Genomic DNA, 13,883 nt, shown 5'->3' with positions numbered 1-13,883 from the left:
GTGGTGACAAGTGGTCAACAGGCAGAGGTGGCCTGCACTCCTACTCATTATCACTGTCTTTAGGGACAGAAAAGATGTAGAGCTTGCAGATTTCTGCCTACCTCACACAGAGTTGATACTCCTCTATGGAAGGTATCTTTACAGAATAATTCTTTTGCCAAATTAAACTACTTTTAAAGAAGTTTTAGATACTAGAGGTCAAACACCACCACTACACAGACACTGTAAAGAATGATTTGTAAAGTTACTTTAAAAAGTATGAAACTCAACTACTATAAGTCAATACACACACCCAACACCAGAAATATCATTTCTATTTTTAACATTAATAGTTATGTTAATACTAAAGCATATTTTTAGGATCTGGCAGGAAGATTAATCAAAGCTGTATCTGTTTACATATTTGAAAGAAACTTTCTTTTTTTAAAACCACAGAAGTCTTTTAAACCAGCACAGACACTTCTAAGTTCAATCCTGATGAAAAGGAAAACAAAGTAAATGACCAGGACTCTGCAAGGCAGTCAACTTGACACCACTCAACAACTGCACGCTGAAGCGCAGAGTCTTCAGCTCAAATCTACTATCAGGTTTGTACCTTAGAAGATTGTCTGTAAACAGGAGCATGAAAACTAATAACTTTAGAATAATATGTTGAATGCCTCAAACTGCCAGGGTAAGAGACGTTAAGCGTATTTACTTTAAAATTTTGCCTTTCAGGTTCATTAAAGGCCAGACTCACCGTCTCCTGCTTTGTGTGATGCTTTATGAACTATGTACTCCTATTTGCTATCACTTAAAGGTTAGGCACAAAGGCTGTAAAGGTAAAGCATGCTTCCTCCAAAATGATTATACAGCCTTGACCAAGTGCTTGGCACGAAATAGTGTTAAAAACAAAAAACAGACACAGGGAATAGTAAGAATCAGAATAAACATGGAACTAACATGATGCATGTTAAATGTCACCACTTCACTTTTTTTCACATCTTATTCTTCAAATACCATGAGGAAAAGTGAAGGGTACATTGCAATTGCCTATTGACATAATAGTTGGTCTATTCATAAACCAATTTGGTTTTAGAAGCTCCAAGAGGAGAAGACCACATAACTTTGCCTGCACTTAGATCTATATTAACAAAAAGTAATTTTAAAAAAGGTGATTTTACTCTTTCGAAGTGAATGCCATTTATATTGAATATACAAGACCGACAAGGATGAACACACACACATGAGTAACAACAACAACAAAAATAAGCTCAAAAAATTACACTTACCGTGAGAGGATGTGATTTTTCATCAAAAATATCCAATGATCTGACTGAATCTCTATCAAACAAGAGTACACATTTTACCAATGGAGTTTAACTATTGGCAAAGCAAAGCATTTGATACTGTAAAAATTGTTCACCACATTAAAGCACATTTTTTAGTTTTGCAGGTTTTTCCTGGAATTTGGCACTAGGTTTTGCTGCAATCCTATCAGCGTGGTTATGAAGAGATTTTCCATAACTGAAAGAATTTAATAAGCAAAATCAAGCATGTGAACAGCTAGCTATGTTCTCACTACCAGAAGTTTAAGTATCTGCATAAAGGCCCTAGAGTTGACATTATATTAAATGTATTTACTGTATAGGCTCTTCTGAAAACAAAACTTTCATCTCATTATAAAGTAACACTTCTCATACAGTCATACGATGTACGCTGCAGCTAAATATAATGCGACAAGCCCTGGCAGCATGGTGCCAATGGACCTACTGCTAGGTCTTTGCCGCAAAAAACCAAAAACATGTTTTTACATTGAAACCGCTAACTTGAGCGAGCGGTCTTGATGTAAAATCCTAGCAGAGACAAAGCACAGGTGGTTTGCGCTCAGTGTAGCTAGTTGAGACAAACCCCATGTGAGGGCTATAGCGTTGACCTCAACTAGTGGCATCAAGGCAAAAAACTACCTTCACCTTGTCTCGACTAGGATTTTACAATACAGTTAACTTGAGTTAACTATCTCAATGTCCACAGCACCTTTTTCCCTGGGAAGATATAGCAAGCATTACACGAGTGACTCCCTCAGCTGCAGCTACCCCGGGAACTTCCGTTGGCCCTGTCCTCACTAGGAAAAATGGTGTGATCATTAATACATGTTAAAATCCTAGTACAGGCAAAGCCACTATATTTTTAACTTGTATTATCTAATCAAAATAAAACCTTTGCTCCCCAGAGTCTACCTCAGCCAGCTAATGTTCGTAAAACTACAACAGCCTTGCCTACAGTAGGATTTTAGCATGCTAGCTAATGTGCTTTAGAAAATACACCTTTTTTTCTAGTAAAGACAAGGCCCTGATGTATTTTTTTTTCAATTGTGTTAGCTGAATTAAGTTAGCTGAACATGACTGAAAAGCCCTCTTACTGTTCCGCAGGCTAGCATATTTGAAGCCATGTTCACTGGCCACATTGAAGCCTAGGCTTCCCTTAGACGTTTACTAGATTAGTTTAACATATGTTAAAGGCAGTATGTCTTGTCTACAAAAGACTTGGTACGTATCAGCATGTTAGCTAACATCACATCTTAAATCCTAGGCTATACAAGACCTCAAACATGAAAAGTGCTTTTCAAACATGTTACACTAACTCAATTGAGCTAACAGTGTTAAAACATGCCCCATTTTTGCCCATCAAGAAGGGTGGATACCTTTCAAGGGTATTCTCCCTTCCCTAAGAAGAAGAGCTCTGTAAAACCTGTAGGGGTGAAGTTAAGATTACATGCATCCCGCCTCCACCCCACGCCACTCTGGGAACTGCCCACTCTCTGCCCTGAGTTTTTTTTAACCTCAAATTAATCTATTCATAACTGATCAAGGCAGTTTATAGGATTGTAAAGGCTAGCCTAGACAGTCCCCAGACATTTGTGGTTTACTCTAGGGACTAGTCTCTGCCATCACACTGGCAGTTCTCTCAAGGTAGTTAATCTTAGGTAAGCCCTCTAGTAAAAGAAAGACTGCAGCAGATCCCAACTCTACAGAAGTGACATCTTCACAAAGAGGGACAATGACAGAGAGATGGCTGGCACCCCTCTGCTGCCAGATCTTATAGACGTGATCTGGCTTGTTTTTAAGAAGCTGCTGATTGTTTAATACATGATCAGATAGTTCGTGTTCTTCTCTATTTTCATTCTCTGAAAGGGCAGCGCTAGCAGCTTCATTTGAATGGCAAAATGTTCTACAAGACTCAAGCTTCACTTCCCAATTCAAATATTAAGCGTCATACCATGGAAAGGGATTAGGTCATAAAGAATCCTTATTGAGGTTACAGGAACAAACCATCCCAATGTGTAGAAAGAATAGTAAATATGGCAGGCGGCCAGCTTGGCTTAACAGTGAAATCCTTGTTGACCTTAAACACAAAAAAGAAGCTTACAAGAAGTGGAAGATTGGACAAATGACCAGGGAGGAGTATAAAAATATTGCTCAGGCATGCAGGAGGGAAATCAGGAAGGCCAAATCACACTTGGAGTTGCAGCTAGCAAGAGATGTTAAGAGTAACAAGAAGGGTTTCTTCAGGTATGTTAGCAACAAGAAGAAAGTCAAGGAAAGTGTGGGCCCCTTACTGAATGAGGGAGGCAACCTAGTGACAGAGGATGTGGAAAAAGCTAATGTACTCAATGCTTTTTTTGCCTCCGTCTTCACGAACAAGGTCAGATCCCAGACTACTGCACTGGGCAGCACAGTATGGGGAGGAGGTGACCAGCTCTCTGTGGAGAAAGAAATGGTTCGGGACTATTTAGAAAAGCTGGACGAGCACAAGTCCATGGGGCCAGATGTGCTGCATCCGAGAGTGCTAAAGGAGTTGGCGGATGTGATTGCAGAGCCATTGGCCATTATCTTTGAAAACTCATGGCGATCGGGGGAGGTCCCGGACGACTGGAAAAAGGATAATGTAGTGCCCATCTTTTAAAAAGGGAAGGAGGAGGATATGGGGAACTACAGGCCAGTCAGCCTCACCTCAATCCCTGGAAAAATCATGGAGCAGGTCGTCAAGGAAACCATTTTGAAGCACTTGGAGGTGAGGAAGGTGATCAGGAACAGTCAACATGGATTCACCAAGGGCAAGTCATGCCCGACTAATCTAATTGCCTTCTATGACGAGATAACTGGCTCTGTGGATGAGGGGAAAGCAGTGGACGTGTTATTCCTTGACTTTAGCAAAGCTTTTGATACGGTCTCCCACAGTATTCTTGCCACCAAGTTAAAGAAGTATGGGCTGGATGAATGCACTATAAGGTGGGTAGAAAGCTGGCTAGATTGTCGGGCTCAACGGGTAGTGATCAATGGCTCCATGTCTAGTTGGCAGCCGGTATCAAGCTGAGTGGCCCAAGGGTCGGTCCTGGGGCCGGTTTTGTTCAATATCTTCATTAATGATCTGGAGGATGGCGTGGACTGCACCCTCAGCAAGTTTGCAGATGACACTAAACTGGGAGGAGTGGTAGATACGCGGGAGGGTAAGGATAGGCTACAAAGGGACCTAGACAAATTAGAGGATTGGGCTAAAAGAAATCTGATGAGGTTCAACAAGGACAAGTGCAGACTCCTGCACTTAGGATGGAAGAATCCCATGTACTGCTACAGACTAGAGACCGAATGGCTAGGCAGCAGTTCTGCAGAAAAGGACCTAGGGGTTACAGTGGACGAGAAGCTGGATATGAGTCAACCGTGTGCCCTTGTTGCCAAGAAGGCTAACGGTATTTTGGGCTGTATAAGTAGGGGCATTGCCAGCAGACCGAGGGATGTGATCATTCCCCCCTATTTGACACTGGTGAGGCCTCATCTGGAGTACCGTGTCCAGTTTTGGGCCCCACACTACAAGAAGGATGTGGAAAAATTGGAACACGTTCAGCAGAGGGCAACAAAAATGATTAGGGGATGGGAACACATGACTTATGAGGAGAGGCTGAGGGAACTGGGATTGTTTAGTCTGTGGAAGAGAAGAATGAGAGGGGATTTAATAGCCGCTTTCAACTATCTGAAAGGGGGTTCCAAAGAGGATGGATATAGACTGTTCTCAGTGGTAGCAGATGACAGAAAAAAGAGTAATGGTCTCAAGTTGCAGTGGGGGAGGTTAAGGTTGGATATTAGGAAAAACTTTTTCACTAGGAGCGCGGTGAAGCACTGGAATGCATTACCAAGGGAGGTGGTAAAATCTCCTTCCTTTGAGGTTTTTAAGGTCAGGCTTGACAAAGCCCTGGCTGGGATGATTTAGTTGGGGATGGGTCCTGCTTTGAGCAGGGGGTTGGACTAGATGACCTCCTGAGGTCCCTTCCAACCCTGATATTCTAGGATTCTAATATGTGGTATTCGCATATTAATGTAGTACACAGGGCAAAATTTTCTTATGAACATCTAAATTGTAATAATCTAAACCCCATTTTACTTAGAAGGAGGCAAGCCAAAGCCCAGATCAAGTGCTGGTACACTTAAAAGCAGGAGCAGGTTTTAGAACAAGTTCAGTATGTTTTTCCAACACTGCCACTTTAATTTTTGTGCTTCACCCTTGACGTAATATTGAACATAACCATTGTTTTACAAGGTCGATCAGCCTATGACATAACTATGAGGGAAAAGCAGAGGCTCCATAAAACTGTATGATGTTTTGAACCTAAAAATTATTACTAATTATGCTAACAGCTCAAATGACTGGGACATACAACTGCTGCTTGTTGTTAAGCCACAGTTATGATTTTGCTTAACTAGAGAGAGAAGTTTAGAGAGTGCTCACCTGTTCTTTATGTGGTAGTATATTGCTAACGTCACACTGTGAGGAAAGGGGGAAAAATGGTTATTTTACGAAGCATATTCTGCCTTGACACAGATGTTGCTCAGGACAAAAACAGATTTCTAGAACCCATTTAGAGTATGACTTTATTCTATTTCTGATGTTGAAATGAAATTAGTGATTCCCCATCTCCCAAATACATTTTTTTCTTAAGTTCTCATTCCCTGGTTCTGGTTCTCTCCTGTGAACTGAAGTTAACCAAGACAGATACAATAGCTGAACTCATTTCAAAATGACATATATACATCTTTGTATCATAAAAAAAGTCTGTGGCACCTAGCTGAATGCATGTCTGATTAACCACTGGCAACAAGCGTAAAAGCTTCAGCATGCCAGAAGCCAGCTCATCATAAGCTCCCTTTGAAGTTTGTTTGTTTTTTTTTTGTTTTTTTTTTAAACAGTGTACTTTAATGGCTTGTTGGCTGAAACACCTATTCCTTCCACAACCAGAAAGCAGCCAGTCCATAATGGTATTCAAACACTACAGCGACGTGCGTCATATAAGTGGAACAGATGCAATGGTGGAAAGAGGCTAGCACCCACTACTGTATGGTACCGACATATACCAGAAACAAATCAAGTTATTGATTCTGAGTTATACTGACAGTATCATGCTTTGAAAATAAACACGTCCAGATTTATTAACAGGACACCACTAGACTAGCAAAATAAACTATTCAGTTATAAACTGTCATTTTAAATTTGTCATGTTTTTATTTTATACCTAGCTCACCATTAACCCTCTAAATTAGATCTGTTGTCTTCTTCGTTTCCAAAAACTGGCCAAAGAAAATTCTGAGTAAGAGTCTCACTTTATCTTTAAATCATCCAATTGGGCCTACGTTCTTCTGTATAGGGGTTTCTAAGAAGTGAGCAGCCTTAAAAACTGTGACTCACGCGGATACAAAAAGACAATTACATGTATGCAGAGCTTCAATTTGGAAGTTCCCTCGCTACAAAGGAGCATTTTACATTCCTAGTATATCCTCAAGATCCGATTTTAAACGTTTCAGTACTTCACCTGCCCAAGCTCCCCTGCCAAATTTTTTTCGCTTGTTTCCTACTGTGTATAAGACCCACAAAAACAAGGTAAGTAGTAAAACTGACTATAATGTCTCGTGTACAAAGTCAGAAGTCTGGAAAAAAAGGTTGTAATTTCAGTCACAATAACCTTGAGTCAAAATTTTTAGACAAGTGATTTTTAGCTGATGTCCCCTTTCCATATGCTTTATAAAACTAAAATTAAATGACACTGCATTTAGTCAGTGGATTGTTCAGAACTGACAATGGGTACCGCAGCTCCTCAGAGTGTAGAGTGCAGAGAAAAGCTGGTCTACACAGGTTTTGCTATAGCGATGGTCAGTTATGGGCTATGATTTATTTTTACTGATGGCGTCATAGCAGTATGATACGCAGCATGGACACAGTTACACCAAAATGTGCCTTATGCTGGTATAGTTTGTTCCCCCTGCCCAAAACAGATATAAGCACATTTATACTGGGGGGTGTGGGTGTACCAATACAGTTAAAGCCCTATAACGCATGCAACAAAATTGTTCTCCTTACACTTGCTGAGATTTGATACAACCCTTTGTTTGAGTAAAAGTACAAAATTTAAAAAGCCAGGACATTCAGAGTAATGAATTTAATATCATGAAACACTAAACTGACAGCAGTAGAGACTAAAGTATCTGTATAGTCAGAGAAAAAGGGCATAAGGGGCAACTCCAGTGTCCGTTTCCCCACCATGGAGTGTCAGTCAGAACCCCAGAGGCGGATGGGAATAGAGTTCACTCTTGCCCGTTCAGTCCTGGCCACAACAGTTGTGACTGCCAACTTGAACAAGTCATTTCACATGGGCAATGAAACAGCCTTCAGACGGCAGTGACTCATTGCTAGTACTGGCCAATAAAAGGGGAACTGGTGATTCCGTTTTCCACTTTGGCTGGAAGACTTCCTTCTGAAACAAGTCTGACCGTTCTATTTGTCTGGATCAGATGTGAGGCAAGCTGGGAGTGCAGCTTCCTAATCCCATTACAATTCTGAGCCGCACAGCCCTCTACTAGTCTAACCTTAGAGTCCTACCAAAAGAAGAAACTTATCAAGTCCCAAACAAAGTCAGACATGCCCAACAGGCCACCTAACCCATTGCTAAAAGGACAGCCAGGCATATGGCAAGGTGAGAGAGGACAAGAGGGGATGGGATGGTTTGAACTCCTCCCCTTCAGCACCTCCCTTCTAGCCACCAGCAGCAGTGCATCATGCAGCTGTCTTGCTTTCAGGTCTGGATTTCAATAGCCAAGTCAGCAGCTTAATACACTTCCAAAATTTGTTCAAACTTTAGTATCTGTCTGCAGGTGCAATGCCTTGGGGGAGCTACCAAGTCTTCCTTGATGCAACATAGAGGAAAGGAAAATCACTTCTCAGCTTTGGCTCCCTACCAGCTGTGTATGAAACTAGTTCTCACTATGCCATCAGCAGCACGTGGATCAAAAAGAAGCCTCAGACGGGGAACAACAGAGGCTGTAGAGTCAATTCTTTTTAGATGAAAGACGTTTTAGAACTAGACTCAAATACATGACGACGACTGTGAAACCAGAGCTAAAACTACGCACTAGGTATAGTCTGTTACCACTAGAGGGCAGACTAGCACCACAGGCAGCTTGGGAAGAAGTTCCAAAGGACTCTATTACACGGAACGCCACACAAAACCACTTCCCATTTTTCAATCCAGAGTTTTTGCTTTGCTTTCATTTTAAAGAATTAAAAAGCTCCTTTTTATTCAATATCGATGCTCCAGTTCTGCACAAAATCATCAAGTGAACTGAGTGTGGTTTAAACTAAGTCTTGTCTACACAGGACATTAGTGTGCAGCAGAGTGTGAATCTACAGTACACTAGCCTGCCATGAAGTAATGTCCTACGCAGACAAGCCCTGACATGTGAAAACGCCTTAAGCGGCATTACCGGATGGCAAGGGAAAAGCTCAGTCCTCACGCCTCCCAAAACCCTGCTAGCCCCAAGTCCCTTTCCGTGTCCAAACTGTCAGGGATGAACTGTCAAATCAGAGCCAGCTGAATGTCTTGACTGACAGAGACCAGCATGATTAACCAATCCCAGGCTCAAAGCCCGCAACGTCACTCTGCCTCTTGCATGATCAGAATGGTACTTACCATTTTATTGTGCTTCTAAGATTAGGCTGGCTGACTGTGCTGTCATCTATAAATATGGTTGAGCATGAGCTATACTTTTTCGTAAGTTGCCCTGGAGAAACCTAAAAAAACAAAACCAAATGAAACCCAAAAAAACCCAAACCCAAAAAAAACAAATGTAAGAAAAGTGCTTCTACAAGTTTGTTTACAGAAGTTTGGGTTCTGGGTGTACAACTTCATCAACACATCCAAAATGATGTAGATGGATACTAAGTAGCAACCAGAAGGCACTTGCAGATGAATGCTCTTTGCGTCTAAGCTGCCCTATATCAGTACAGTTATTCAAGATGCTGCTAATTCTGCAACACATACAGAAATGTTCATATACATAAACATAAGACAAAAAACATTAGAGTTCTAATTTTAGTTTTGTATCAGCCTTTTCCCTCCTTTAATACATCTATCTACTTCCTCTATGCCAACTGCTCCCATATCTCCTTCTCCCACTCCTTGTTTATCCCCTTCTTTTATACCACACCCCGCATTTTAAACATGCTCCCATTTTCTGGGCACTCCATCCTCCCTTTAAATCCCAACACTTTTATAAACCCTTCATAACATTAATCTCTTCCTTGTATCCGGTTTATCATTTTGAACCAGAATGTGAGCTATCTGGAGATCTTTGTTTTAGTCTGCAGCTGTAATCTCAAGCAAAGAAGGGTCTGTACTTCAGATAGGAAACCTCAGAAGAAACCGAAGCATGCTGAAGGATGCAACATTGATAATTTCATTACCAATAAGTGACTCTTCCCTAGTAAGGCATAACTCACTTCCTGTCCTCCAACTATGTAGTCTCTGATGTATGAAAAAGGTCTGATTGTTTAAAAAAATATTTAAAGGATTTTTCTGCCTTTTAGTATTAAAAATGTCAGGATTTGATTTCCCTCTTTTTCTTGGAGGACTCCCTGAACAACTAAAGCGACATGACCTCACAATCAGGTTGAAGAGATTTAACTGAACAGTTTAAGGTTTGCCAACCTCTACTTAATACCAAACCTCAGTCACTGAGAAAGCTGTGTAAGCTCCAACACCCTTCACTCCCTCCACTGAGGCCCGGGGAAAAATCCCATGGCAGTTCTTAAGTCCTTCAGCAAAACCAAGAAAGTCTTCAACCTGAGTTTTGGCAGACAGAACTGGAACTTAATATAAACAAAAAAAATATATGAAAATAAGAATGACAAAATACACAAGTCATTGTGCTACCAATGTGGGCATATACATTTTACTTTCAATGGCACATCCAAAAAGCTTCAGCACCAAGGTAGTTTTACTAATTTAAGTATGAGAAGACATAAGTATTAGAAGACATCTCCTTGACCTACTGTTCAGTGGCATAAGAAAGTCTCATGCATTTCTCTCTCTGGTGTGATGTCAAGAAGGAAAAAAAAGGGACATGAGCTAGATGTGTGAAGTATCAGCAAATGAGAAGATCAGAACAGTTTTGCCTACTAAAAGGTTACTGCTAGGTTATCATGGGCCCAATTTCCAGAGGTGCTGAATCCTTGCAGCTCTCACTGAATTCAATGCTACTATGCTCAGCACTTCTGAAGAGTCAGAGCACTTCCTTCTGTTTATTAGACACCATCGCTCAATTTTTAATTCCTTTTAACAAGAGAGTTTGCATTGAAGAAAAGTCATTACTTCAGTGAAGACTAGCTGCATTTCCTAAAATTGCCTTTAGATAGCATCATTCATAATAGCAAATCTTTCTCGAATTAAGATTTAAATAGCTTGTCATCTCAGCTTTTAAAATGTACCTGGTTTTACTTGTGCTTTAAAGAGACATCAACTAAGGACACACACTTGTCTGAATTTTTCCCCTACGACTGTTTATAATTAATACACAAGGTCAGTAGAACTGAAAAAAAAATGCTATTTTGTGCTTTGACAGCTCACTCATCGCTGTACTCTCCTGTGTCTGTTTCCTCCATTTGCGTAATCTTTCACACAGCAATGTAGGAAAAAAATAATTGTGGGGTTTTTTAAACTTGGAAAAGGTAATTGTATAATCAATAAAGTTAGCAGGGACTTTGGAGTACATAAAGGACCTACAGCTACTCTGATTTTGTTTTTGAAATGACTAGGTTCCAAGTTGACAGTATCCCTTAAAACAAACCATCAGACTTAAGATGCTGTTTACTTACATGATTGATGTGGTTACTTTTCCTCTTCTCTCGCACTAGGAATGGGGGAAGAAAATGAACTCAGTTATAAATTAAGAAGTTCCATAGCAAGGCACACAGTGGTATCAAGCAAGCTATATTGTTTTCCCAAAATATAAACAAGCAACACACACGATGCTATTTTAGCTCTTGTACTTTCCATATCAGGAATTCAGTTTTGAGGACAAATAAATCAATACACTTGTTTTTTAAATGTTTCACAAAGCCATTACTAATTACTAAGTTCGCTCCCACTTATCCAAATGACCTGGGGACAGCCAAAACTTTCAGATAACATTTGGATAAATGGAAGTGCCAGAGCATTTAGTGCTAGAAGCCAGAGGAAGCAAGAGGCAGTGGTTGGGCCTTCCTGTGCTTTGACCCTGCATGCTGCAGCGATGCCAGATGATGCTGCACGGACAGAGCCCAAAAGGGAGGTAAAGAGAAGGAAAAGGAAATGGTGAGTAGCCACAGGAGCATCCTTGACAGCCTCAACCTCTGCAAGCACCACTACAAATAGGGAGGGGTAGGCCTGGCCCCGGCCACTGGGGCTTTCAGTGCCAGGAAGCGCTCAAGCAGCGCCAAGGAAGCTATTCCCCATTGCAGCTACTCTCTGCTCTGCCTCCTTCTTTCCTTTCCATTCTCTCCCCTTCACCCTCTCCTCTGCCTCCCTTCCTTTCCCTTCCTCCTGCCCCATTCGCTTTCCTTAATCCATCAAGTCTCCCTCTGTCCTTTCTCACTGAACCCCTCATTTCCTTCTTGCTCTCTCCTCCCCTATGTTCTCTCATTCTCCCCCCACCTCACTTTTCTCACTCCCATCTCTAGAAATCCTCCCAAATCCCAGTTCCTGCAACCTTAATGTTAACCAAACAGTAGGTGATAACTGAGATTTTTGTGGGGGAGGCAGAGATGCACCGTGGCTTCGTATAACTAGGGTTTCTGGATAAAGGCAATTCAGATAATGGAAATTATACTGTTGTTCAAATAAAATCATAAATGACAGAGCCTAAACTCAGTTTACAGCCACAATTAAGAATTGCAGTATTTCAGTTGCATAGTCTTCTAAAAAGTACAGTAGTCTTGAAACTATGTGTGGAGGCTAACTGAACTATTTGGCAGCCAGAAACACTTGATAAAAGTTTTACATTCAAGACATTATCTTATCTGTAAAAGCTGAGCACATTTTACAAATAGCTGTTAATTTTCATATGCACAGATGAAAATTTCTCAGCATTCTGGCCCTACCACACAGTTGAAGGATAACTACCTCAGTTTTGGGAAGACTTCAGAGGTTCAGAAAAAACTCAGCCATTTCCGCTAAAGACGATTAGACTAGATGAAAAAGCAGTCACTCAGCAAATAAGTAGCCAGCTTTCATCATGTTTTCACACTAAGTAATGGTAAGGACAAAGTGATGTGCATATCAGTATTTAGGCATGAGTTCTCATGCTACCTATCAACCATAATAGCTTTGGTCCTGGCTATTAGCCCCGATGGACAGAGATGGTGTCCCTAGCCTCTGTTTGCCAGGGGCCAGGAATGGGCGAGAGGATGGATCACTTGTTCTGTTCATTCCCCCTGGGGCACCTGGCATTGGCCACTGTCGGAAGACAGGATATTGGGCTAGATGGACCTTTGATCTGATCCAGTATGGCCATTTTTATGTTCCTCTCCTCTCAAGGTAGAGAGAAGCATGGGGTTAATTCCACTCAAATTGGGCATTAACAAGATCTTTAATTTAATATCTTTTTATTTACTGCCGCCTCTGCTATATTCCCTCAGATCAGAGGCTAAGACTATTTTCCATATTAACCACAAGGGAGCGAAGGGTGATGCTTGATCCACAAGTTCATTCATTGCCACCATGTTGCATAACCAAGTCTCTTCCAAGACACCCTACCTACTTAAACCCTAGACACACTTGCATGACGCTCACCAGCTTAAGTCTTAGTCAGGCGTATTTCTTCTGAATGAACTTGCTGTAACTTCTGTTTCAGCAAATGGAAGCGATATAAACACACACTGAGAAAATAAAATGTTTCACAAAGCAGGAAAATACCTTAACCGATCGTACATTTAAATTGAATTAAATAGGGCATTATGTCACACAAAGTCATAAGAGTGGCCATACTGGGTCACAGAATCATAGAATATCAGGGTTGGAAGGGACCTCAGGAGGTCATCTAGTTCAACCCCCCTGCTCAAAGCAGGACCAATCCCCAACTAAATCATCCAACTTTTTTCTTTTTTGCCCCAGATCCCTAAATGGCCCCCTCAAGGATTGAACTCACAACGCTGGGTTTAGCAGGCCAATGCTCAAACCACTGAGCTATCCCTCCCCACAATGGTCAGACCAATGGTCCATCTAGCTCTGTATCCTGTCTTCCGACAGTGGCCAATATCAGGTGCCTCAGAGGGAACGAATAGAACAGGTAACCATCCAGTGACCCATCCCGTTGCCCATTCCCAGCTTCTGGCAAACAGGCTAGGGACAACATCCGTGCCCATCCTGGCTAATAGCCATTGATGGACCTACCCCTCCACGAACTTATCTAGTTCTTTTTTAACCCTGTTAAAGTCTTGGCCTCCACAACATCCTCTGGCAAAGAGTTCCACAGACTGACTGTGCATTGTGTGAAGAAATTACTTCCTTTTGTTTTAAATCTGTTAATTTCATTGGGTGATCCCTA

General features: G+C 41.3%; 1 protein-coding gene across 3 annotated transcripts in view; it reads right to left on the bottom strand.

Moving 5' to 3' along the window:
* Nucleotides 1-13,883, bottom strand: part of CCNYL1 (cyclin Y like 1) — a 49,701-nt gene that overhangs the window by 19,288 nt on the left and 16,530 nt on the right. For all 3 annotated transcript variants that reach the window (XM_027833987.3, XM_037911894.2, XM_037911893.1), the window contains 4 exons: nucleotides 11,176-11,210; nucleotides 8,993-9,093; nucleotides 5,764-5,799; nucleotides 1,272-1,323 (listed from right to left, as the gene is read on the bottom strand). In XM_027833987.3, coding sequence (XP_027689788.2) covers nucleotides 1,272-1,323; nucleotides 5,764-5,799; nucleotides 8,993-9,093; nucleotides 11,176-11,210 — 224 coding nt within the window. The remainder of the gene's footprint in view (nucleotides 1-1,271; nucleotides 1,324-5,763; nucleotides 5,800-8,992; nucleotides 9,094-11,175; nucleotides 11,211-13,883) is intronic.

The sequence above is a fragment of the Chelonia mydas genome, chromosome 11, assembly GCF_015237465.2.
Source record: "Chelonia mydas isolate rCheMyd1 chromosome 11, rCheMyd1.pri.v2, whole genome shotgun sequence".
Taxonomy (NCBI): Eukaryota; Metazoa; Chordata; order Testudines; family Cheloniidae; genus Chelonia; species Chelonia mydas.
Note: the sequence above shows the minus strand (reverse complement) of the source record. Positions and strands in the feature narration are given on the sequence as shown.